The following is a 24494-nucleotide window of genomic DNA, read 5'->3' on the forward strand; positions in this document are numbered from 1 at the left end:
ACAACTAAGGGTAGTGCATGATTATCATGATAATGAAAATCTACTGAGTTAGGACAATAACAGCAAACATACAAACAGACAGACGTTAGTATCAACAAATGTACATCAGTTATGAGTGTAAATTAATACAGCCTGCTGGAAACCTACTCAGAAGTAGGTATCAGCAAGGTTATATGGCAAGCGAGGCAAAGGGGATTGTTGAGAATTTTCTCCAGAGCTTGATGATCGCGGCGCGTACCGTCATGCTGCCGTCTCGTCAGCATCGTCATCGCCGTCGTCACCGCCATCGATCGCGGCTTCGTCGGTGCCGTCGCCGCTATCCTCGACCTTGAAGTCCCATCGGACCTGGAAATTGTTGTTCTCACCGTCTTTCGTGTTGTTGCCGAAAGTGAAGTTCTCCCAGCCGATGCGATTGTCGTCGGTGATCACCTGCTGGATGTCGCTGAAGCTGACAGAGCGGCGCCGGACGGAATCTGTTAGCGGTTGGTTCGACATCCGTTGCATGACGTCCATTTCGTAGTCGGCCGCCGAAGTCAGCAGGTCGGGGATGCTGCCGTTGAAGTTGTCGTAGAATGGAAAGCTAGCGCCACCTTCGATCAACTTCGGGCGAATCAGATGTTCGGAGTCCGAATCCGAGTCGGTGATGTAGAACATGCTGCCACTGCTGTTGTCGTCGGGGATGACGATGAATGAGCGGGGAGGTTTGGCCTCATTCACCGTGGTGTAGCTGGTCCCTACCACCGTTTCGGCCATCCTCGGCTCGCCCCCACTCTCACCATCCGAACTGTATGTGCCGCGCCGCCTCCTGTTACGCCATTTGGCAATCTCCTCAGAATTCTCCATGATACTGGGATGGAACGGGAATGAATAATGATCGCTTGAATCTATTTTTCCCGGTAAATGTTAGGCCTGCATTTACACTGACTTTATGAGAAAAGAGGGCGAAGCAAGTCTTTTCATAGGCAGCAGCCCTACATGTTTGCAAGGCACGTTTTGTGACCTCTCACAGAAACAGTTTTGTTGTAATCTGAAATGGTGCTCTTACATCGACTCAATTCATACATTCCATATTGAAGAAACGTCTAATATTCTACTTGTTTAACTTCTATCTATTACAGACTGATATTGCACTTTTTGAATATATATGCATACACGCACCTACATTATATGTGTTTTTATCTAAAGTATTATTATATATATATATATACGTACATTTATAAGTATATCGTCGTGTGCCGAGCGACGCGAGCGCATGCGAGGCGCGCTATATAGTTACGCGCATCGCAAGCGTTCGCGTCGTTCTGCCGGGCACACGACGAGTGTGTGTGTGTGTGTGTGCGTGTTTGTGTGTGTGTGTGTTTTCAAATTTATTCAAATCTGACCAGTATATCAGAGATACTTACTGCTGAGATTTGTTGAGACTCTTACACCAGTAGATGAGAACTCCGAAAAGGATGACGAACAGAACACCGAGGACGCCACACACGCTTGCCAAAATGATGATCAACATAGTTTCTATTTTGAGACAGATAATAAGAACGAAATAATATACCGTGGTATGTATAAAGTTCCCCCCCCCCAAAAAAAAAAGGATATCAGCGATTAAAATTCCGATAGGCTTATGATAACACCATCAGAAACACTTACACAAGAAGGTATTGTCAGAAAGTTATCAGGATGATTGTATTCTCAGCTGGCAACAGTAATTCCCCAAATCAGGGAGGCGCTTAAACATTCTTTTGTTATAATGTTAAGTCCACTACATTCCACCATTTTTTCTTTTTTTTTCCAGGGAGCCTCATGCAGAATCCGGGAGAATTGGCAGCCTGTTTACATACTATGTATATACAGTTCCAAATGATACTTTGAATACTTGTTGCACTTTCTTGCTGAAGATTTCATTACTCATTTTTGTTAAGATCGAAACTGTGATCGAAGAGACATAAGTGCAGACGTCTGATATACCGCACATCGCCCAACTCTCATAAATATTTAAGTAAACAAATTTCCGAGTGGGAAGAATGAGATGAGCAAGCGTAGCAAACAAAAATCCCCGTATGATAATTATTATCGTTTATTGTTCTTGCCCAACAATATTGACGATTATTTATCGGAACTAATGACTTCGATTCTGCACTTTGGCGTCGAAGGATTTAAATAATCATTCTTACGACTATCGCCATCGTTCGTCGGGGTCCTCATCGTTGGGACTTCGATCTCTGTTTCGCAGCGCTCGCCGTTGAAGTTTTCAGGGCAGCTGTGATAAGATGATATACAATGAAATAAAATGAAATAGAAAAGAAGCATTAAAAGCATACGTCGACGAGACCTACAGTGTTACATAGACAATGAATTGCTTTATCTACAACTCATTCCAACAAAACCTGTGTATTCTTTGCGTGCATAGAACTCTAAAGCAGAAAAATTAAATGGAGACAAACAATGACTCCACCTGTAAGAATGATCTCAAAAATGTAAAGACTGCGGACCTGACCTGAGAAACATCGCGAAGATCTTGGACAGTTCAAACAGCTCACGCGTGTGCTACAACACTGACGTATAATCCATGACGACACTGTAGCGTAATTTTAATCTGATTAAACTGACCATTTGAATTTTCGTTTTCGGCCGATATGATGACTTAAACAAAAAATATCCATCATTCTCATCATCAACTGTAACATCAAGAACAGCAATTAAATCATGCATCAAGATATTGTCATACTAAATGGCACTATATAGGACAGAATCTAGTGATAGGCTTACAACAGGATGGATGTGACCATTGCAGCTAGAATTCCTAGTACCTGAAGTAGTGATACGTGTTGACGATAATATTATTATATCTATCCTGGAGAGAGAGAGAGAGAGAGGGGGGGGGGGGAGGGAGAGAGATTTACAGCTCATTATGTATGATATGTGTTGCTCAAAGAGAAGAAACACTCATACAAAGCACAAAACCGCATCGACATAACGATGGCAATATAACTATTTATACCTGCACGTTGCTATGGTCTCATCACCGGTAGGCTCGACGCACTCTCCACCGTTGTAACAGTACGTGATGTTTCGGTTACCCTCGCAAGTCACGTAGCAACGGTTGTCGACAGGGTTCGGATCGCAGAAGACGCCCACGGGGCAGGGCAGTAGGTAACATACGTCTACTACTGTAAACTGGCCTGAAAGAAAGAAAGAAAAAAGAAAGGTGTTCAAGTCATAATGTAGAATTTAGGACGCTGAGGATGGTGTCGTGGTATTGCAGGAAGTAAGACATCAAGGATAAAATCATCTTAACTTACTCTGGATCGTCACGTAAGATTGGCATTGAGACTGCAAAAACGGGCCGACGGTGCATTTTATTCATGACTGACACATGACTGATGACTTATAGCGCACATTGAATCATTCAATGAATAAATTGATCGCAAGAATGATTGAAGAACTAGTATATAAAATGATCATAAATGAAAAGACCAAACAAAGAAACCTCAAAGAATCAAAGCATAACATGTAAAAACAGAATCAGGCTCTCTCTGCTAAATGTTACCCATCAATAGTCTCTCACTGAAAGACATCATTTCTCCTTTTTTGTCTCGTGAAAAACACCTAAACATTCCAGTATTCCTCTTTGCTTCCTAGACGTATTCTTTTCTGCGCTCTCTTTTCGTTTTCGTACTTTCTTATTTTCTCTATCGTTCTCTCCTTTCGATTATTCTCACGGTCCTTATGAGGCTTCAGCCTATAGAGGGCACACAGAACAATGCCTTTTCAGGTCTCCAAAGTAATTCGTAAACACCGACAATCACGCTCCTTTTTTTAGCCGTCAAACGCAAACTCACAGAAATAACACGCTTCACACTGAGATACTGAAGTGACTGTATTTTCCCCAAGACATAGTTTAGAATGAGAGAATAAGTTGGTGGGAAACTAAAATTAAACCGAGACTGATCTCTATTCGGGGAGATGACATGATCACATAGTCTCTTGTTCTATATACCTACCTATATATATATATCTATCTCTATTTGAGTCTATCTACAGTATATCTATCTTCCAGTATCTTTCGACCTATCTTTTTTAATCATCTTATCTGTCTGTCTGTCTGTCTAGTATATCCATCTATCTTATCTATAAAATCAATCTATCTACAGTGTATCTATCTTCCAGTATCTATCTACCTATCTTTTAATCTATCTGTCTATCTATCTATCTGAGCATGTATATTCGAACTGTGATAAAGTCTAGCTTACCGCTGTCATCGAGAGCCGCCACGCTGTCGACGGAGAAGCTGCCAAGCTGACCTCCCATCTGCTCCACGGCGTTATAGAGGACGTCGACGACGCCAAGCTTGGACGACTCGTCGAGACTCGTCGCGAAGACTAATTTGACTTCCGGAATAACGCTTCCTTGTCTAAATGGCAAATCAAAACAAACAAATATATATAGAGAAAAAGAATATGAAAAAAATTAATATGAAATAGAGGACAGTCACGTGGAATAACGGACAAAGCTCTAAGATGATGGGTTCGAATCCTGTCCAGGCGCTCACATATACCTAGATCAAAGGTTTATACCAACCGTGTCCATCTGGACCCAAATGCCTAGGCAGTTTCACTCTTGCAAGAGTTGCGTTTGATGATTTTTGTTTTTTAACTTTTCTATCGGGGCGCTGATAATGCAATGGCCCTATCAGTGCTCTGAATAGAATAAGTATCAAATTGATCGACACGACAGATTTCTAAGTGTGAATCAAAGACAGGTATTCTCTCATCGCCCTTTGTGTTTTGAATATCTTGATCTCTGACGTATGGGCGTTTTATGAGAAGTTGTACCTTTGCGGAAGAAAATGGACTGAATTTCGGCACCACTACGTGTAAAAATCGTTCGTCGAGGAGTTGATTCGCATTTTCTGGCCCTTTTAAATTCATTCGAGTAATAATCATAGAGGCATAAATACTCACAAGAATCTAATCACGTCGATGGATCTCAGGTCGTCGTTCCCTTCGTACACATCATTCATCTGTCGGACAGACGATCAAAATGAAACAGTTAAAACAGAGTCGTCTCAAACAATAACTGTATGTAGATTCAACTCATTGATATTCATAAGGTCTCATGGCTTCTACGCTGTTGTTTCTCACCTACATTATGTCTATTGTTATCCGGATAAACAAAGTAGATAGTAATATCCCTTCGTTATTTTTTTCTTAATAATTCTGCAGCCACATTCTGAGACTCAAACTGAATCGATAGCAGATTGCTAAAATCGATACAAGGATGAAGCCACTTCTGCTACTGCCATGTATTATTTCTAATCATGCTCCTTTTGCTGTTTTTTTTAAATGATGAAATACGAATATGAAGATGATACAAGAAAAATGACAATGCCAATAACAGTGATGATGATTATCATAACATCACACAAAGGATAGGGCCCACACCCTTACACGCCACTGATAAGAGAAATAGAACTTACGAATAGTGATGACATGGCCAATAATAAGCTCTTTTTCCTATACCAAGTCATATACAGTCCGTGCTTTGCCTTTACCCAGATGATTTGTTGGTGCTGTCGTTTGACATTTCATTGTTTTGAGACGGTGGGATCCTCCCCCGTTTGCACCTCGAAGATATACTACATGACATGATTATGTATACCCCTTACTGGAAATTAATTTTCATGACGTAGGTGTCATAAAAAGTCACGTGATTACTCACCACTTCCACGACCTCAGTTTCCAGCGAGACGAACTCGGGTGAATCGGACCTTGTGAGGGCGTCAGTGAACTGCCGACCGGTTATTCGGAAGCGAAGCAGAACATCATTGGCACCCTCTGACAAAAAAGACAAGAGAAAGAAAACGTTGGAAGGCGTACCATGCAAATCTTCTATCATGATATGTCATGAGTGCTCTTTTCCGAACTGCAATGTTTACTTCGATGTCATTCCATTTAATTCGACGTCAACTTAACTTTAAATCGACGTCAACTTCACTTTTGAGGTAACATGAATGTGAAATGCAAATCTAGACGTATTTTAGGTGCCAATGATTTTATTATTCACGATTGACCACAGTTCTTTATGGAAGTCGTGAAGGGACATCGTGTCAGAAACGTGTTTACGATGTCCCATCTGAGCTTCAATGCACGCTATAAGTTGCAGGTTTCGAAAGGCAGCATAAATGTCTCAAGAGCAGACATGAGGTTTTATAGCATTTTCCTTATCATTAACTTAATCAAAACTTCCTTTTTCTTTCTTAACTCATAGATGTTCTAGGATAATATCACAATAACGTAATAGTGAACCTAGTTATACTCTCAGGTCCGTAAACTGTGATTTTCTGCAGATAAGTGCTGTCTACTTTCTTTAGTGTGACTCGAAATCATGAAGTGAAATGCAACCAATAGTTAAATTTTCTATTTGAAACAACATGTTTTGTAAGCAAAATTAATTTTCAATGTGAATCAGGATTTAATTTGAATGTACCTGTGAACGACGCCTGGGTGGCAGTAGTATCCACTGTCGTACGGAGTGCAGTTGACAGAGCAGCGGTCGCTAATGTTGATTCGCTTTCTTCCGACGCTGGGGCCGACTGTTCGAAAGTCGGGAGAGCTGTCGCGGTAGTGTTCGTTCCGGCGTCCGCTGTTGAGTTCGTCGACAAAAACGATGTAGCATTTGATCCACCAGCGGTGCTGGGAGCGGATGTCGTGATTGTCTCGTTAACGATTGAAGAATTACTCGACTCTGTTTCGCTGGACATATTTGATGGGTCCTGAGTCATTTCAATCGTTGTATTCAGACTTTGGTGATTGGTCGTGAACGAGTCTAATGTAGGATACAGGGATGGCGATGTCGAAAGGGAAGACTCATTCGCCGATGTCGACGTAGTCGTCGAAGAGGCATTTGTAATAAGTGTCGTTCCTATTGTCAACGTGGACGCAGGTGCAGTTGTGGCGGTGGTCACGTTGACAAATGAGTGTGTGGATGAATTCGTATTCATTGAATCATTGTAGTTCAAAGTTGTATTCATATCTCCAGGACTCGTCATGTTGGTCAACGTGGACGTGGACGAAGCGTTCGTCAGACCAGTTGGTTCCGACGTGAAAAGAGTCGGATCACCTGTGCTCCCTACCGTTGTTGCCAAGGGCACACTTTGTGTTGTGGATGCACTTCTTGTGGTGGAAACAAAGGTAGTCTGAGTTGTAGCTGTCGTAGTCTCGGGGCTAGTCATGATCGGCGACATCACTGGCGACGTTGTAAGAAGCGAAGGAGTTGAAGTGACGTTGTCGTTATACGTAAAATTATCCGTTCTGACAATAGTAGTAAGATTCAACATTGCTTGCGTGCTATTTTCATCAACAGTTGATGTTGTTGTATTTCTAACAGACAGTGGAGTTGTAGTTACAACGGACGATGTGCTATTGCTTGGAAGCACTGTTGTATTTCCAGCAGTTGTGCTATTCTCCGGAGCAAGTGTTGTTGCATTCGTATGCAACGACGGCATAGTTGTTCTTCCAGTACTGATATATTTCGTAGTTCCTCCTCCCATGCTCTCACCAGTTGTTCCGTGCGTGTAACTTTCAGTAGTCTCTGACGTTGTACTGGCTGTGGTTGTATGCCTTGTGCTAACCAAAATTGTAGGTAATGATGTAGTTCTCGACGACATAGTTTGAACCATATCACTCATTGTGGTCTGTAGTGTAGTTGCACTGACGGTGGAAGAAGCTAACGTGCTATTCGTAGCTGTATTTAGTGCTGTCGTATTGGATTCGGTGGTCAGATACGTGTAATTCGCAGTGGTGTTAAGTGTCGTGATACCAATGGTAGTAGTTTGATAAGTGTAATTCAGAGTAGCATTTGGTGTTTCTGTGATGGTTGTAGTGCTCGTGTTTGGTGCTTTGGTACTACTTTCCTGAGTTTGATATGTGTAATTCAAAGTGGCGTTAGCTGTCGTGACGCCAGCGGTAGTAGTTTGATACGTGTAATTCAGAGTGGCATTTGGTGTTTCAGTACTGGCTTCGGTAGTTTGATTCGTGTAGCTCACAGTGGTATCTGGTGTTGTGTCACTGATATGTAATGTTGTGCTACTAGATACAGTTGCTTGGTATGTAAAATTCATGGTTACATTTGGTGTAGCAGTAGTAGTAGTTACATTGAAGGGAAATTCTGTCGTATAATTATAGGTAGAGGGGGTCGTTGTAATATTTGCTGCAGTCGTAAAGAGCGACGTCGTCGTTGACGAAGTGACGTTATCAAACGTTTGATTTGACGTGGTCGAAATATCATCCGTTGTTACGTTCACAGGTGTCTGAGAAGTTGATATTGCAGCAGTAGTCGACATAGTTGTGGTAACAAAGCTTGTGCTGTTTATGAGTGACGTGACATTGCTGTCAGTAGTTGTCACATTGTTCCCGTCACTGTTGTCGGAGGTGGTAGCATCAGGTTCTGATGTCGAGTTTTGCGAATGCAAAAATGTGGTCGAGAACGTGGTCGAGGCGTTGTAGTCTCCAGTAAAACCTGTCGTGAAGTTGGATTCATGCGCGGAAGTGGCCATTGCCCGCCCGGTGGTACTAGGTGCTGGTTGCGTGGTGGAGAAGTTCGATGGTACAGTTGGCGTCAAATTGTCCTCGGTTGTGCGTACAGGTTCGAGAGTTGCACCATCCGATGTGGTTTGCGGTGCCTCTGCTTCCGATGTTGTTGGAAGCGGTGGCTCGGTGGTGGTCGAGGCGCCCTCTGTCGAAGTGGCGTTCCCTTCACCGGCACCTTTTCCCGGAGGTGTGGTGAGCACAGATGGAAACAGTATGTCCGAGTAGAGATTAGTCCAGTACTCATCGTACGACTTGACAATAGTGGCCCTGTAGAGCGATGAGAAGATGTAGCACGACACGTTAACAGAGTGCAGTTACATCAAAAAGCATCTGATATATTATTAGCATTAAGAAAATGGTTACACGATCTCGTGTTTTCTTTTTTTTTTTTTACATGACCATTAAGCAAATTCTTCATTGACGGGCTCCCAGTATGATTTCTATTTCACTCTAGCAATGTCGTGTTTATGCAATGATACGCTCATTAAGCGAATCATCTACCTATACATCTATCATTGTCTATCTCTCGGTCAGTCAATTGTAATGGCTGGAGACTTTAAAGTAGACTTACACACAATAATGATAACATTTTTACAACGTTAAAATGGGCGACAATGATAACTGTGATATAACACTTCAAAACGACCACTTCTACAACTATTATCACTGCTACTACTGCAACTAGTAAAGATAACCGTAACATATATCATCACCATCTTGATTGTCATCATCACCAATGTCGGACTTTAAAGTTAAACAATTTATTGAAATGAACACCAACTTTGCCTTGACTACGACTCTGTTGAAAACAAAAGAGAAAAAAATATATGGATATAGCATTAGTCAGCAAATTGTCTGTCAAGCACACTGCACAACCTATAATCAGCGAACGTGACGTCAAATGGTGCTTAATTAGCAGATGTGGACAAGGCGTGTCCCTCATTTGACCTTTCTTTGCATTTTTCGTCTGTACAATGGACAAAAGTCCGAGAGTATAATCAATGATCCGTCTGCAGTTTTATCAGAGGAAGGCGAACAATAGTACGCACATGGTACGAAACGGAAATAAATCCTTCTCAAAAGATACCACATACTATACTATACCTTGTTCTCACTAAGATTCATCTTTTCTATCCTCTTTGAATGAAACATATCATACTCTTATGGGAAACGCGTAATTATGAACTCTGTTTAATGCACAGTGTATAGAGAGCAATGTGAACAGTCGCCAAACAGGTGCCATGAGGACAGGTGCCACGAGGGGAGGCATGTTACTTGACTTGTATTCTCTTGCCTTTATAGCAGTATCTGTCAATCTTTGATGATGTTTGTAATCTGCAGTATCTGTTGATGCACACCCATAGATGTATGCACACGATGCAATAAAATCTCATCCTCATAAGAATATGGAAACTACAGTTGATGCAGTGTGACAGAGTGAATAAATGACAGTGGTGATGATAATGATGGTGGTGATGATAATAATGATGATGATGATGATGATGATGATGATGATGATAATGATGATGATGATGATAACAATATTATTGGTTACGATGATGACGACATGATAATTAAATTGTGGATGAAATACCAGCATGATGATGATAATATCAATGATAAATTATGCTAGAAAACATGATAATGGCAATAATGATAACAATAGTCATCGTCGCTACCAGCGTCGTCGTCATCGTCATCATCATCAAAACAAGCGTTTGAATCATGTCAACACTTGAATTACAAGCAATCAGCACAGTAAATATTTAGGTCCAGGAAGGCTACTCCCATTAAGACAGGACGATAACTTGAATTATCACGTTCGTCTAAAAATAAAACAGTGACCTTATTTTGGGCACATGTTTCTGCTATGATATTTGATTGGCCCAATTTTTCATTTATCTATTTTTTTTATTTTTTATCCTTCATGGCGCTTATCTTTAGACACCGATGCAGACTAGTGCCCCAGATACCAAGGAGCTTCAATGCAGATACAAAGCGTGTCCCATTTAAAAAAAAAAAAAAAAAGAATGACGCGAGAAAAATTTGACAGGTGGGCTGAACAATGTTGTGAGACTTCCTCTCTCTCATTTTTTTTTTTAAGTTTCCTTACACCTTGCCCGATCCGAAAAAAAAGAAAAAAAAAAGTTCATTTACAGTTCTTTCATCAGCGCTAGGACCTGCACGGCGGGGAACTATATAGTAGAAGGTTGTTCACGAATAACGAGAGTCGTAAAAATGGCAAGAAATGTGTGGAAGATAATTATTCGACGTCAATGTTTACTAGTATAAATATAGATTTGTGTATCATCAACCATACGCTCGTCATGTCTGACCTCCTTGTCGAAACGTCAGCAATCTTCACAGAGAATGAAATTTGCAAGAGATAGCCCAAATCATGTTTTATAAAGAGCTAATTTCAATGATAAGGGTAAAATCAATGCAAAGCAGAACGCTAGAAGTTTCATCAAAATGAGACATAAGTAAAACGATAGAGTTCCATACCTTTTCACCGAATGGTAACATAGGTCGTAACCACTATAATGCAAATTAACTGAGGTGATGATGCCACTATATAATTATAGTTCAGAACTCATCCTTTGATTTTAGCACGAAAAAAAAAAACAAACAAACATGATGATTACAAAATTACTTTTATGTGTAGGGTCTGTAGTTTAGTTGGTACAACATCTTTTCCTCAAATGTCATTATGCTGAATTATTGCAACATAACACATTTTTAATGCGAAGGAAACACCTTTTTTTTCTCTCTTTTTGATTATCATGTTAAAGAGAGAAAATTTGTGAAGACTTTCCCGGCCAACGGGAGACTTATGAATTAAATTAAATTGAATCTATTTCCACACCACGCCGTGGAAACCTTGATCAGCAGAGCTGATTACTATCAGGGAGAGGTCCACGATGAGGTAATACCTCGTGAGGTATATACCTCATCTACACATTTGGCATATACGCGGTTGATAACAATGTCTCTGCTTTGTGAAAGGAAAGAATTCCATAATTCTCTTATTTCAGGTCCCATTTTTAATGAACCTTCTATCATTCTGATTCTTGATAATTGATACTACCCAATTTAGTAAAGCCAGCATGAAATTTGATGTGGAATTCGACTCTAACATTCGCATTGCCAGTGCTCTTGGTTTTGTTTTTGTTTGTATTTGTGTTCCTGATTCTCTCTTGCGCCGGACCAAATAATGTTGAAGGAGTCTTGTTGGTGGAAATAAGTATACTGTACCTGAAATATAGATCTTTTGCATCCTCCTTCTTCGACGTACGCCAAACGAACGCCGCGCCGAGCTTCAAGCTCGCGTCGCTGTGGGTGACCGCCGAGTCGCTGTCGCCGCCACACGCCACGCCCACTTGACCGGAGGGGATACGGAGGAACCTGCCGACAGGGCCGTCTTCTCCAACTTGGCGAGCCTGGATGAAGAACCCCCTGAATAGATTGTTCTCCGTACCTTCCAGCCACACTGGAGGGATGCAGAGAGACAAAAAAAGGAATATACACGTTCATCAAAAACAAACAACAAGAAAGCAAACAAACAGGTGCCACTTTAGATGGACTACGTCATACAGGTGGCGTGAATGAGGAACCTATATTGCAGACAAAATCATAATGGATATTACTCTTATGGTAAACTTACAAAATACACAGCACTCACACACACTCACACATGCACACACATATTTCATCTGATATGATTAGGTAGTGAATGACAGGTATATAGTAGCCCATTGGTTATCAACGTTCTGATTATACATTTTATAATGTTTAACGTCGCTTTCGTCTTGTTGGTATTACTTGGTATAACAGTTATGATATAAGATCAATCATAACAATCGTCGGTCTCGGAGAAAGAACGCCCTCCTCGTTCAGTTGTCGATTCTCGGCTCCTTGGCCTTTAGCCAAGATCATGGCTAATGTTAAGAATCAACCTTATCAATGTTAAAGTCATACTAAAATTGAGAAGCTTTCATCAGTTGGTTCGCGTTCTTGGCATAGAATAGTACAAGGTTGGCCCGAGGTTTGACCTTCTTTGTGCGACACTATGCATGTTTGCCCTATTACAATATGTTTTACCCACCGCCTCTCCTTTGTGACTTGCGTGTGTACTTTGATTTTTTGTAGGTCTACGTATAATGTTCGGAGCTCTGGTGACGAAATACTTGCAGAGAATGGAGTATGAACATGATGGCCTCAAGATCACCATCTGACCCAAGTTTGGAAAACCCAATAGCTATACATTCATTCTACTGAATCACATTCTTTTACGCTTTTCACACTTATCTATAATCATCAACAGAACTGTCTTCTATACGTCTACTTCTACTACTCCTACTACTGCTGCTGCTGCTATTACTACTACTACTACTACTACTACTACTACTACTACTACTACTACTACTACCATTACCACTACTGCAGTTCTACTACTACTACTACTACTACTACTACTACTACTACTTCTACTACTACTACTACTACTAATACTACGACTACTACTACTACTACTACTACTACTACTACTACGACTACTACTTCTGCTACTATGTACTACACTTATACTATGGTTTGAAACGTATTCCAGTGTTAAACATAATCATATGGGTCTTTCAGACACCCAGAAAGCTTGGCCGATGATTGTTCCACGTTTCAATGACAGACCAGTTAACAGTATGTATGCAAATTTGATGCATTTATATCGAAATACCAAAGGTTACGCATACATTAGTTGACTGGTAGATTGGACATTTAGTTATACAGGTTCCCAGAAAATACCCATAGCTTTGAATACACGAAACACACCCTTGTAAATCTTCCCTTTGGATGCAAATCTCATTTATCCTGTTTCTATTTAAGTTTTTGAGATCGATAACCCGACACTCTGCGATGTGTATCAAACAGCGGCGAAGCTTTGAATATGTCCTGAAATCATACATCAGGAACGCAAAGGAATGTGACATTTGTTTGCAGTCTTTAAACAGCTGTTTGGTAAGTATTTGCAAGGCATTTGAATTACGAGGGCCATTCTATTTATCCATGGCCATAATATGCCTAACAGGTTATCTATCACTTCTTTTGGCCATGTTGTTTGGCGTTGCTTTGGAATGAAAACATAAGAATCTTTACTTTGTAGGTTTACCCCCTTGCTTCCCCGATATTGATATTACCCTAAACTACACACACACACACACACACACACACACGCACACTCGCACACCCACCCACACACACGCACGCACATATACACACACACAATATGCGTGGAGATATATCCTACAAACCAATATAACCATATAGAACTGAACAGTTTGAGGCGGACGTCGTTTTTCTGTGTGCACACCGTAAACTGTAAATCATGTGACAGGAAATGCCGTAATAAGTCATTAATTCAATCGCATCAATTTTCTCGAGCAGCATCTAGACACAAGCCGTCATTTTCATGTTGTAAATTATGCGCTTTGAAGAATACAACAACAGTGAGACACTGATAGTACATGGTAAAGATACAAGCAGAAAACCCAGAACATTATTTTCTTGCATCGTTATTACTCCATCAGCCACCTTTGTCAATCACCTATTGTTGATAAAGAAAAGTCCTCTTCAACGTTTTGAGATGGTAAGACAGTGAGAGGAAGACATATTGTACATCCTACCTCATGTCCCAATTCATAGACTCTTTACGAGAGAATTTGAATTTAATGCTTGCCTTTACAGTCAGTGGATAGCTGTAGAGCAAAACAGACATCTGCTCGAGGTTCATCCCCCCCCCCAAAAAAAAAAAATCATTAAGACCTGATACAAAACAATGTTCATGGATAGAATGAATAGCTAATTCCGTGAAGAATGATAAGCACGTTACCATCGTGCACGTTGAGCTTTAGCAAAGAGAGCGGACAAACAGAAAGAAAACCATAATGTGCGTTACGGCTGAATTAATGCTTACACGATTTTTTTTTTTAACACGTGGTCTGGGGTCATGGATGCAGAATCATGCAAACATTGAATTATAAAGTGTTCCCCACCTTGTGTCAATACACAATGCAATTCTTCATTCCATTGACATTAGGGCCAAACAGAACGAGGGCTGCCTGATATGAGTTCCACCCTTGCATGTTTGAACAATCGACAACAAGGATATGAAAAGCTGATGGCAAATCATAATCATAACGATAACAATAACCATAAAAAAGATGGTTGCGACAAAGCCACGGCTGGTTATTGAAACACACAAACGACCAATGCCTGTTCATTGAGCACTGTTTGAACAATCGACAACAAGGATATGAAAAGCTGATGGCAAATCATAATTATAACGATAACAATAACCATAAAAAAGATGGTTGCGACAAAGTCACGGCTGGTTGTTGGAAAACACAAACGATAAATGCCTGTTCATTGAGATAGTGTAGCGTCTTTTGTCATTACGTGCATACTTATCCATCTTTTCTTTTCTTGTTATTGAGTCGCAAAGAGATATGCGCCGTGAACATAAAACGTTGATTGTCCGACCCAAGTACTAAGTAACTTTAGTGTGTGTGTGTGTGTGTGTGTGTGGGAGGGGGTTGAGTATGTATGAAGCACCACATCTGTTAATACATGATAATGACAAAATGTTGCTCAAATTCCTGACATTTGAGAATACACACGCTGAAATTTTCGGAAGTTATACTTCCGCACAAGTAACCATGATGTTACTATCCATAATTATATTCTGTTTATTTGTTTTCATTTCAATTACTAATTTTTCACTTTCTTTGGATAGATAATTTTGGCCATTCCAAAACACACATTAAAACATACTGTACTTATTCGATCATTTCTAATTATCATCACGGTACCAGTAACGTTGGAGGTGTAACTTCTTCTTCTTTTGTTGATTTCCTCCAGTCCTGGAGAACTGCGTTAGATTCGCAGAAATTTAGTAATACATTGGTTGTAATGTACTTAATGTGGTCATAGGTCAAGCCGGAGACAACAGACAAGGATCAACACAATAAGTAATAGCAAAGAGCAGGAGAGATGAGGAAGACAAGATGAGAGCAACAAATCAAGCACAGGTATGAAAAGGTTATGATGTCATAGATGAGCGGATCACATGCACATCAGCTAGGAGGAGAAGGGAGTTGATGTGGAGAACTGCAGATTCTTCCTGGGAAATATTGGGGTCACTTGTTCCGGTGAGTATTAGGCTGGCAGTGAGTGTGGCTTGCTTATCTTGGGGCGTCCGGGAGAGCAATTTCCGTAATCTTTCTGGTAGGTGTGAGATATATATCTTCCTCTCCTTGGCGTACAGCGCGCACTCCCCAAGGAGATGTGTGATAGTTTCCTCTTTGGACATTTGACAGGGGCATCTAGTATTCTGTAGCTTCCCAACCAAAGTTAGACGGGTGTTAGTGGGATAGACTCCACACAGCAGCTGACAACTGGTACTGCCTGTCGAAGTGAATGCGAGTCGAGTCTGGCGGGGAGGAGGGTAGATACCAGAGAGGGGTCCAAGGAACTGAAGAGGTGAAGTGTGGACTTGGTGGCCATTGCCTCTTTGGATTTGTCTTCTCTTTGACCCAGGACTGCTGCGCTAGTGATCCTCTTCCACTGCTGAAAAGTGGTGGGCATGTTCAAGACATCTTCTAAGGGTGGAAGATTGTACTGTTGAAGAAGGGTCTTGAAGGCTTTGGTTGTTTTGGAGCCTGGGTGATGGCACAGCATGTGCTTGAACAGACGGTACTCGACCCTGTTGGGTGTTAGTGTGATCATCTTCCCGAGCAGCCTGAGCCGGAGTATGGCAATCTTGTCAGAAACATTGGGAAGCCTGGTCAATATGTGTACAGATTCGTTGGCCGTGGAACGAGGAAGTCCCAGCAAGGTTTTGAATAAGGTCTCCTGGGCCTTGTCTAGGCGATTCATAGCTGCCTTTGTGAGGTATGTTACCTCAGATCCGTAGGTCATACGTGGTAGGCAGAAGCGTTCCCACAGGGATGCTATAACAGTTGGTGTGAGTCCCATGCGGAAGGTGCCTAGTCCTGTGAGTGCATACAGAGTCTTGTTGGCTCTGGAGATCATCTTAGGACTTGGGTCATGGTAACTAGTAGAACGATACAAAGGTGGGGGTGCTCGTCTACCTGTGGTATGGTATTTGATCCAAACTGCCACAGGTGTGTTGTCTGAGGTCCTGGTCCAGTGACGATGACGGCACTCTTGGCAGCATTGATAGTGTATCTCCACTTAGTGGAGTATTCATACACTATCTGGAGCATGCTGTTCAGCTCATCTGCTGACGTTGCCACAAGAGCAACATCATCTGCCAGAACCAGTATACCAGTGTAGATAGAATGTACTGAAGAGCCGAGCCCGGAGTCCCGAAGTTTTGTGACGAGACTATTGATGTACACCAGGTAGAGCAGAGGGGACAGGATTCCGCCTTGTCTGACACCTTGCCTCACATGTGCTTGTGGTGCTTGAAGTATCTCCATCGATGCCAGTGCTGCTCTGGTTATGACAGTCATTATGTTTAGGTATGTGTTATGGGATGCTCTGCCATGCCGAAAAACCTGGCCCTGTGGTTGTTGGTATCCTCTTGATTCTGCTTCCTGCGGGAGTACAGAGTTTGATCACAGATGTGATTTGCTTGCATTAGGAATTCCTTGTAGCCTACTAGGCCTTGGTGGCTGCTTTCCACCCGTGGGGTGACTGTTATTTTTGGAGCATGGTCTATTGGTCTGTGCCATTTGAGCATATGCTGGGACTGCAGGCACTGGTGAGAATGTTTCTGGGCTGGACATCCCATGTTGAGTATCCTGTATCAGATCTTCAGCAGTTAAAGGGAAGATAAACCCCAAGAACAATGTGGATTGAGTGAAAGCAGCAACATTAGTAGAACACATCAGTGAAAGTTTGAAGAAAATCGGACAATCGATGCAAAAGTTATGAATTTTTAAAGTTTTGGTGTTGGAACCGCTGGATGAGGAGACTACTAGAGGTTATGACGTATGAGTGGACTACAATATCAAGAAAATATAAAGAAAATACTACAAAAATCAATTTTTCATGAAAATTACAAATTCCATCAACTTGATATTGACATATGTTAAGGGTAGCAATTATTCCCCCTGCTTTCTGAAAGCGGTTGGTCCACTGCTCTTTCATAATTCTAGAAAAGTGAATTTTTGTTGAATATCCTTTATATTTTCTTTGTATTGTTGTCCACTCATACGTCATATCCTCTAGTAGTCTCCTCATCCAGCGGTTCCAACACCAAAACTTTAAAAATTCATAACTTTTGCATCAATTGTCCGATTTTCCTCAAACTTTCACTGATGTGTTCTACTAATGTTGCTGCTTTCACTCAATCCACATTGCTCTTTGGGTTTACCTTCCCTATAATACCGCGTTGTTGCTTGTGGTATCCCCTCTGTGAATCTTTGATTGGGCATCGGCCACTGGGGAGAATGTTTGTCTGCCCAATCTATAGGCTCTTGAGCCTCTCTTTCTCTGGCTGTCCTACCCTCATGCTCATCCTCAAGGAGAGAAAATGAGTTTGACGTTTCAGGTCAGAGCTGGAAGTAGAAGCTGTAGCTCTAGCATCTTCTGTGACAGCCATCCATCCTTGTTCTGCGATTGCTTCCTCTATTCCATATTTGAGGCAGATGGCGAGCAAGCCATCATTGCGACACTGGATTTCTTCTATTCTGTTATTCAGCTTCCGTATCTCACGAGAGGCAGATCCACATTCGTCTTTAGACTGTCTTTAGACTGTCACATTCGTCTTTAGACTGTAACGTTAAAGCGGAAGTGAGCTCGACAATCGTCAAACTGCGGCTTCAGAGTACTGTTGAATGCAAAGCTGACTGCAGAAAACCTCTATGTTTAAAGGAGAATTAACCCCAAATATACATGTGGGTTGAGTGAATGTAGCAATATTAGAAGAACACATCAGTAAAAGTTTGAGGAAAATCGGACAAGCCCTTGAAAAGTTATGAATTTTTGAAATTTGGTGACGAGACCACTAGATCAGAAGACTACTACAGATCATGACATCACATACATGTATGGACTACGATATAAAGAAAATATAAAGAAAATTCCACAAAATACCATTTCATATGAAAAGTACACATTCCCTGGACTTGTTACTGACATAATTATGTCAAGGGTATATTCCCCCTGCTTTCTGAAAGAGGTAAGTCTAGTGCTCTTCCATTATATTAGAAAAATGGAAAAAAAATGTTTAATTCTCTTAATATTTACTTTATATGGCAGTCCATGTGTGATGGCATGATCCGCAGTCGTCTTTTGATCCAGCGGTCTCATCACCAAAACTTTAAAAATTCATAACTTTTGAACGGATTGTCCGATTTTCCTCAAACTTTCATTCTACTACTATTCTACTACTATTGCATAATTCACTCAATCAGCATGTATTTTGAGGGTTATAACGCTCGCATGTCGGACCATTAACCTTGATTGAAGATTTTGTTGCAATAAAGCGTTCACCATCAGTGTTTCGCCCCGATACGCCATGATTCGGATTAACATACAAACAAGGAAATCTCCATCGATGAGTTCTGAACGCGGGACGCAAACCAAAACATTCAAATAATCTGAATACTCTCCACTTTCCCCTTCTTTTCTATTTTCCCTCTTTTTATTCTATCTTTACGTAAAAGCAGTCGAAGTTAGAGATCTTAGTGGCGCCATATACCCGGTGTATATCACTACCAACTTGTGCAGTGTGCCGCCATGGAAACAAGATGTGTCCTGTTACGTCTGGAAGCACACTTGGATTTGAACACGAAAACATAAAACCCGGAAATGGAAATGTCTCACTCACGTCAAACTATAGGGGCGATTTTGAGGGATATTGCTTTTCACTGAATAACAGGATATACTTTGAAGGGAGAGGGTGATACAATGAAACAGAGAGAAAAGAGGGGAGGGGTGATTGAAAGAAGAGGTAAGGAGACTACGTTATACTGCTTTAAAGGAGAAAAACAGGAGGCTCGTTGAATGTGAGATCATGTCTTTCTTGGCTTCCACTGACCCTTCAAGGCCTGCTGTAGTCTCGTCACGCTTGATGGTTTATTTTTGTGTTTTGCACAACCAGTCGAAAGTATATGTATATACCTGTCTGTATTTTCTTTATTACAAGACTACGCCTACAACATCTCTGTTCCTTTGAAACAAATTGCTGAATGTTTACAGGTGCCGCAACTGGTGATGTGTTCGTCTCAACTCCCTGCTGCAACCGACGCAGTATAAAATTTAATGATTTTTGTTGCCTGTGAACACCATCCTGAATTCATTTCGTTTTCTTCCTTAAAATCATACATTGGGCAAGCACCAGATTAGATTAGAATATCCGGAATAACAATTTTTCTTGAAGGACAAATACACATTCTCTCGACTTTTTACTGCAAGGATAATCCTCTATGTCTTCTGAACGAGGCATGCCAAGTACTTTTTCATATTAGAAATATGAAAATAATACGAAGAATCATCTCAATGTTTTTCTATATCGCTCTATCACTGGACATCACGAACTGTTGCAGTCTTCTTATCCAGCGATGGCGGCACCAAGTCTTTGAAAAGCCCAACTTTTGAACTGTTCATAGGATTTTCCTCAAATTTCATTGAAATGCTCAACTGATATTGCTGCATTCACTGAATCCACATTCATATTTTCATGGGGTAAATTTTTTTTAATGATGATGACGATGATCATATTATTATCATTGAAAGTAATATTGGTGATGATAATTTGTAATTAGAATCAATAGGATAATATAACGACGATGCTATAGGGACTTTTCGTGAAAATATTCATAACATTCTTAGGATAAAATTGTTCGAAGTTGTTATGTATGCTGATGATATAGTAGCAGACTGTGCGATGTCACTATACCCTATTCAGGTAAATAAATGTATCAGGGTGCTAGTTAAATATAGGTGAATCAGGCCTAAAAGCCACAACTAACAACAACAACACTAACAACGACTGCAAAATCTAATCTTAAGTGAGACTTTTCTCCATACTTCAATTCTGGACATCAACGGCAATGTATCTCAGTCTACAATTTACCTTGAACAAGAGTTGCTCCTTGCGTGTTAATTAGAACTGATGTTGTGATGTTCACACCAAGGCGATTTAAATCTTCCTGAGGCGATCCTCCATGCGATGGGACCATGTCCTGGCAGGCTTCGAGAGGTGCGCCAGTCGGGTAGCCATCGATAGCCGTGATCGTTCCCCCGGCGAGCCACACAAATGCCGTGCACAAAATCCATCGCCACGGTGATGAAGATCTGAACGTCCGAATCACCATCGCCGGCGAAATCGAATCGGTCTTCCTTCTTCATCGACTTCGGTTTCCTAAGTTCGACAGGGAAAGTTGAACGTCTCGCACGAGTCCCTGATCATGCTTCTCTGCCCTGTGTAAAGCATATAACATGAACCCACACAATGATACACGCATTACTACCCTTCAGTCATAGCAGTCGGTTGTCTTCCAAGCAAGAGCTAGTGCCAGCTTTGAATGCGAACAATACTCGTGCACTGTTACGTCATCTCATATTGTCACGTTAAATTCCGAAGCAGTGATCACTTTCTCCTTTTTGTCCTCCATCAAGGGACCCGCTACGCTTTACCAGCTCACGAATCTACGCTGTGTAACGTCCTCGCTGAAGTTCTTTGAAAGCTTCGTGGCATCACTAACTCACTATGTTTACATGGACTTTGGAAACTGCAGGGAGCAGGAGAACCGTAGACAGCAACTGCTCTCGAGCAAACATCTACTTTGTGACAAAAAAGAAAGAAAGAAAGATAGAAGTACCCATAGTCTCACTCCGCAGATACTTGCTCAACCGCTGAGTGTATGTTTAGCCTTGTTGCCTCACACTTGGAATAAACTGTGCGTCGGTTGTGGGGTTTTTTCCCCAGTCTGTTCCTGTTTGGCGACAATACGCGGTCTCCTTTCGAAATGTGTTTTTGGGTGGGGCGCCGCAGAGAGCTCGTGTGCGCCATTCATCGAAGCCATTCGACTGTGATATTCGAATGACTCAGTTCTGTACCGTGTCGATGCCACTGGGTGTGTACCAGGTACTCACCAACTTCCCTGTTCGGGGTGGTGGTATGTATGCATAGGGGTAAAAATAAAGAGCTTTTTTTTTTCTCCCTAAATGGGTTGTGGGCGAATGATTACCAGTCTCTATAGTGCATATTGTAGGTGGAAGTCAGCCACTCAACTTGTGATTGTTTTGAGATTGTACAGAGGTGAGCAAGCGCAAGGGATCTGGAGTTGTCGTTCTTCTGCAGTAGCAGTTGGCAAGTTGTTCTTTACCCCTGTATGGCAGAGCAAGCAGATTAGCTCGACGGGAGCTAAACCTATAATCGCATCGCAATGGCAAACGTGAATAAAAAAATACTGTCACTTCATTCTTCACAATAAAGAAACTACCGCCACCAGCGTATTTGCCATCGTGTGTTTTGTCACTTATTTAAATTTACCTATACGCGTTTCTCGTGTATTTTTTTATCACACACAACCTGTAATCTTGAATGAAAAAATTGATAATCACGAAGCATGCGGCAGTTCAATGAGAACCATCTAACAAAACCAATCCTGTTTTCTGACGTTAATTTATCAAGCATTAATGCTAATGCTTTCATCGAAATTCCGAAAAGGTTTGGCTAATATCAGCACAGACAAGTTCAATGAGAACCATCTAACAAAACCAATCCTGTTTTCTGACGTTAATTTATCAAGCGTTAATGCTAATGCTTTCATAGAAATTCCGAAAAGGTTTGGCTAATATCAGCACAGACAAATTAGTTAGAACTATCTCCTAAAATAATGGAACATATAATACAGACATACTCGTACGTAAATACACACAGTTATTTACTATGTATAGTCAATGATATCTCAGCGATGAACAATATACACTCATCGTAGATGCGCATTGTTTTATATTCCCTGCAACTCGACTGCAATTTGCACTATGACTGATTATGTAAGAATTAAGCTTGATGCATCCATTTTGAAGGTTTTATGCTTTTAAATAGGTGTTTTGTTCTTGAAAGATATTGTAACAATGTGTGATTTTTTAAACCTTTTTTTAAAATTTTTAACTCGACCTTTTCTCCCTTGAATGGTCATACGTGTGTGTGTGTAGGGGGGGGGGGGAGGGTAGCCCCTCCCTTCCCGGTTCTGGGACCCCAAGAGTGGAAGAGAGAGAAAAAGACATACAGAGAGAAATGATTGATAGAGCTAATGAGAGAAGGATATAAAAGGGAGAGAGAGAGAGAGAGGGGGGGGGGGGGGCGTTGGAGAGAGAGAGAGAGAAAGAGGAAGAGGATGAAAATAGCGAGCTGTATCGTGATTCAGATCAATAGTCAATCGTTACATTGTGTCAGGTCAATTGTTATCTTTCTTTCTTATTAACGCGTTACGCGACCACACCCTTCCCTCAACCCATTATCGTGGCGCTCAGTGTCCCTTCCACGCGAATACGGAATAATGAACTATTATGTAGGCATTTCAAGGTTTCTGGTTTCGTGTGCACTTTGTACAGTATAAAAAAAGTATTATTATGAATCTGCATGTTGATAGTGCTTTTGTGTGCACGTTTATTGTGCATAGAATATTTCCTTGTTTTATTTTTAACGGCAATACACTGTCATGATTTATGGTCATGCCCTTTTCATTTCTTTTCTGCATAGTCATGATGTGTTTATTTATTTTTTCGGGAGCAGTTGAATGAAATATTCATCTCATCTTCATCTCATTGTATGTCAAAAACACATACACACATTATGTATCATGATATGAAAGTAAGTCATGATATGTACACATAATACACTATTTATGTTATCAATAGCCGACCCACATTATGAACCCATTGATATATTGAAGATTTACCAACCTCGTTACAGCTGGACTGATATTGCTAATGTGTGCAGTCACTTTGTGTATGCTAGTGAATCATTATGTATACATACATACAACCGCACACACACACACACACACACACACACACACACACACACACACACACATATATATATATACATATATAACGAAGAATCAATAAATAAACTAGTAATGCATTGTTTCGCCAATAAAGAATGAGTTTATTGTACTCAAATTTTCGGTGGCCTCCACAGTACAATAAATTCATTCTTTATTGGCGAAATAATGCATTACTAGTTTATTTCTTGATTCTTCGTTATATTGGAGCCAATACGTGTATTCGCAACATGTTTGTATAATTATACATATACATATATGTATATATATATATATATATATATATATATATATATATATATATAGATATAGATATATAAATAACACTTTTGTACAACCTTCATGAAGGTCTGAAGAAAAGACAGAAGGCTTTATAAACGAAATAATGAAGTCTAAACAAGCCACACAGCATCCTTCTTCTCCTTTCTATAAACAGATAAAACTATGATAATGATTACAAAATGAAAGGATGGCTTCCAGCTTTTCCAATAAGCCATTTCAGGGTTCCACTTTGAGCATGAGCAGAAAAAGGTCATTTGTACCAGCAGAGCATGTTGGTTTTTAAATTCACTGAGATAAGCATCTGTGATGCAATGATTATTCAAGTAATCCTTGTATCAAAGCGGTGCTTGCCATCACATCCACCTGGCAGCAAAAGCAGTATTTGGCAATATCAATAGAAGAAGATTGTCATTACATTCAATGCAAAATAAATGGATGTTTTCCGAAGGGTCAATTGATGGATCATTCTGATCACCATGGTCTACGCGAGTACATCCTTTGTTTGAACATGACTGATGAATTCCATGAATTGTTACGTTGGCCAAGCTAATGCATTCTGTAGCTTGAAGACAACTGAGAA

At 40.8% G+C, this 24494-nt stretch overlaps 1 protein-coding gene across 1 annotated transcript; it reads right to left on the reverse strand.

Moving 5' to 3' along the window:
* Nucleotides 1-240: 240 nt before the first annotated feature.
* Nucleotides 241-20994, reverse strand: LOC140237898 (uncharacterized). Its single transcript, XM_072317830.1, has 10 exons — nt 20689-20994; nt 11844-12078; nt 6487-8855; nt 5719-5834; nt 4962-5020; nt 4251-4411; nt 2999-3179; nt 2172-2257; nt 1404-1515; nt 241-847 (listed from the first exon to the last, which is right to left on the reverse strand). Exons 1-10 carry the CDS (start codon nt 20927-20929, stop codon nt 241-243), a joined length of 4167 nt encoding a protein of 1388 aa, XP_072173931.1. The 5' UTR covers nt 20930-20994.
* Nucleotides 20995-24494: the final 3500 nt, after the last annotated feature.

Source organism: Diadema setosum, chromosome 14 (genome assembly GCF_964275005.1).
Source record: "Diadema setosum chromosome 14, eeDiaSeto1, whole genome shotgun sequence".
Classification (NCBI taxonomy): Eukaryota; Metazoa; Echinodermata; class Echinoidea; order Diadematoida; family Diadematidae; genus Diadema; species Diadema setosum.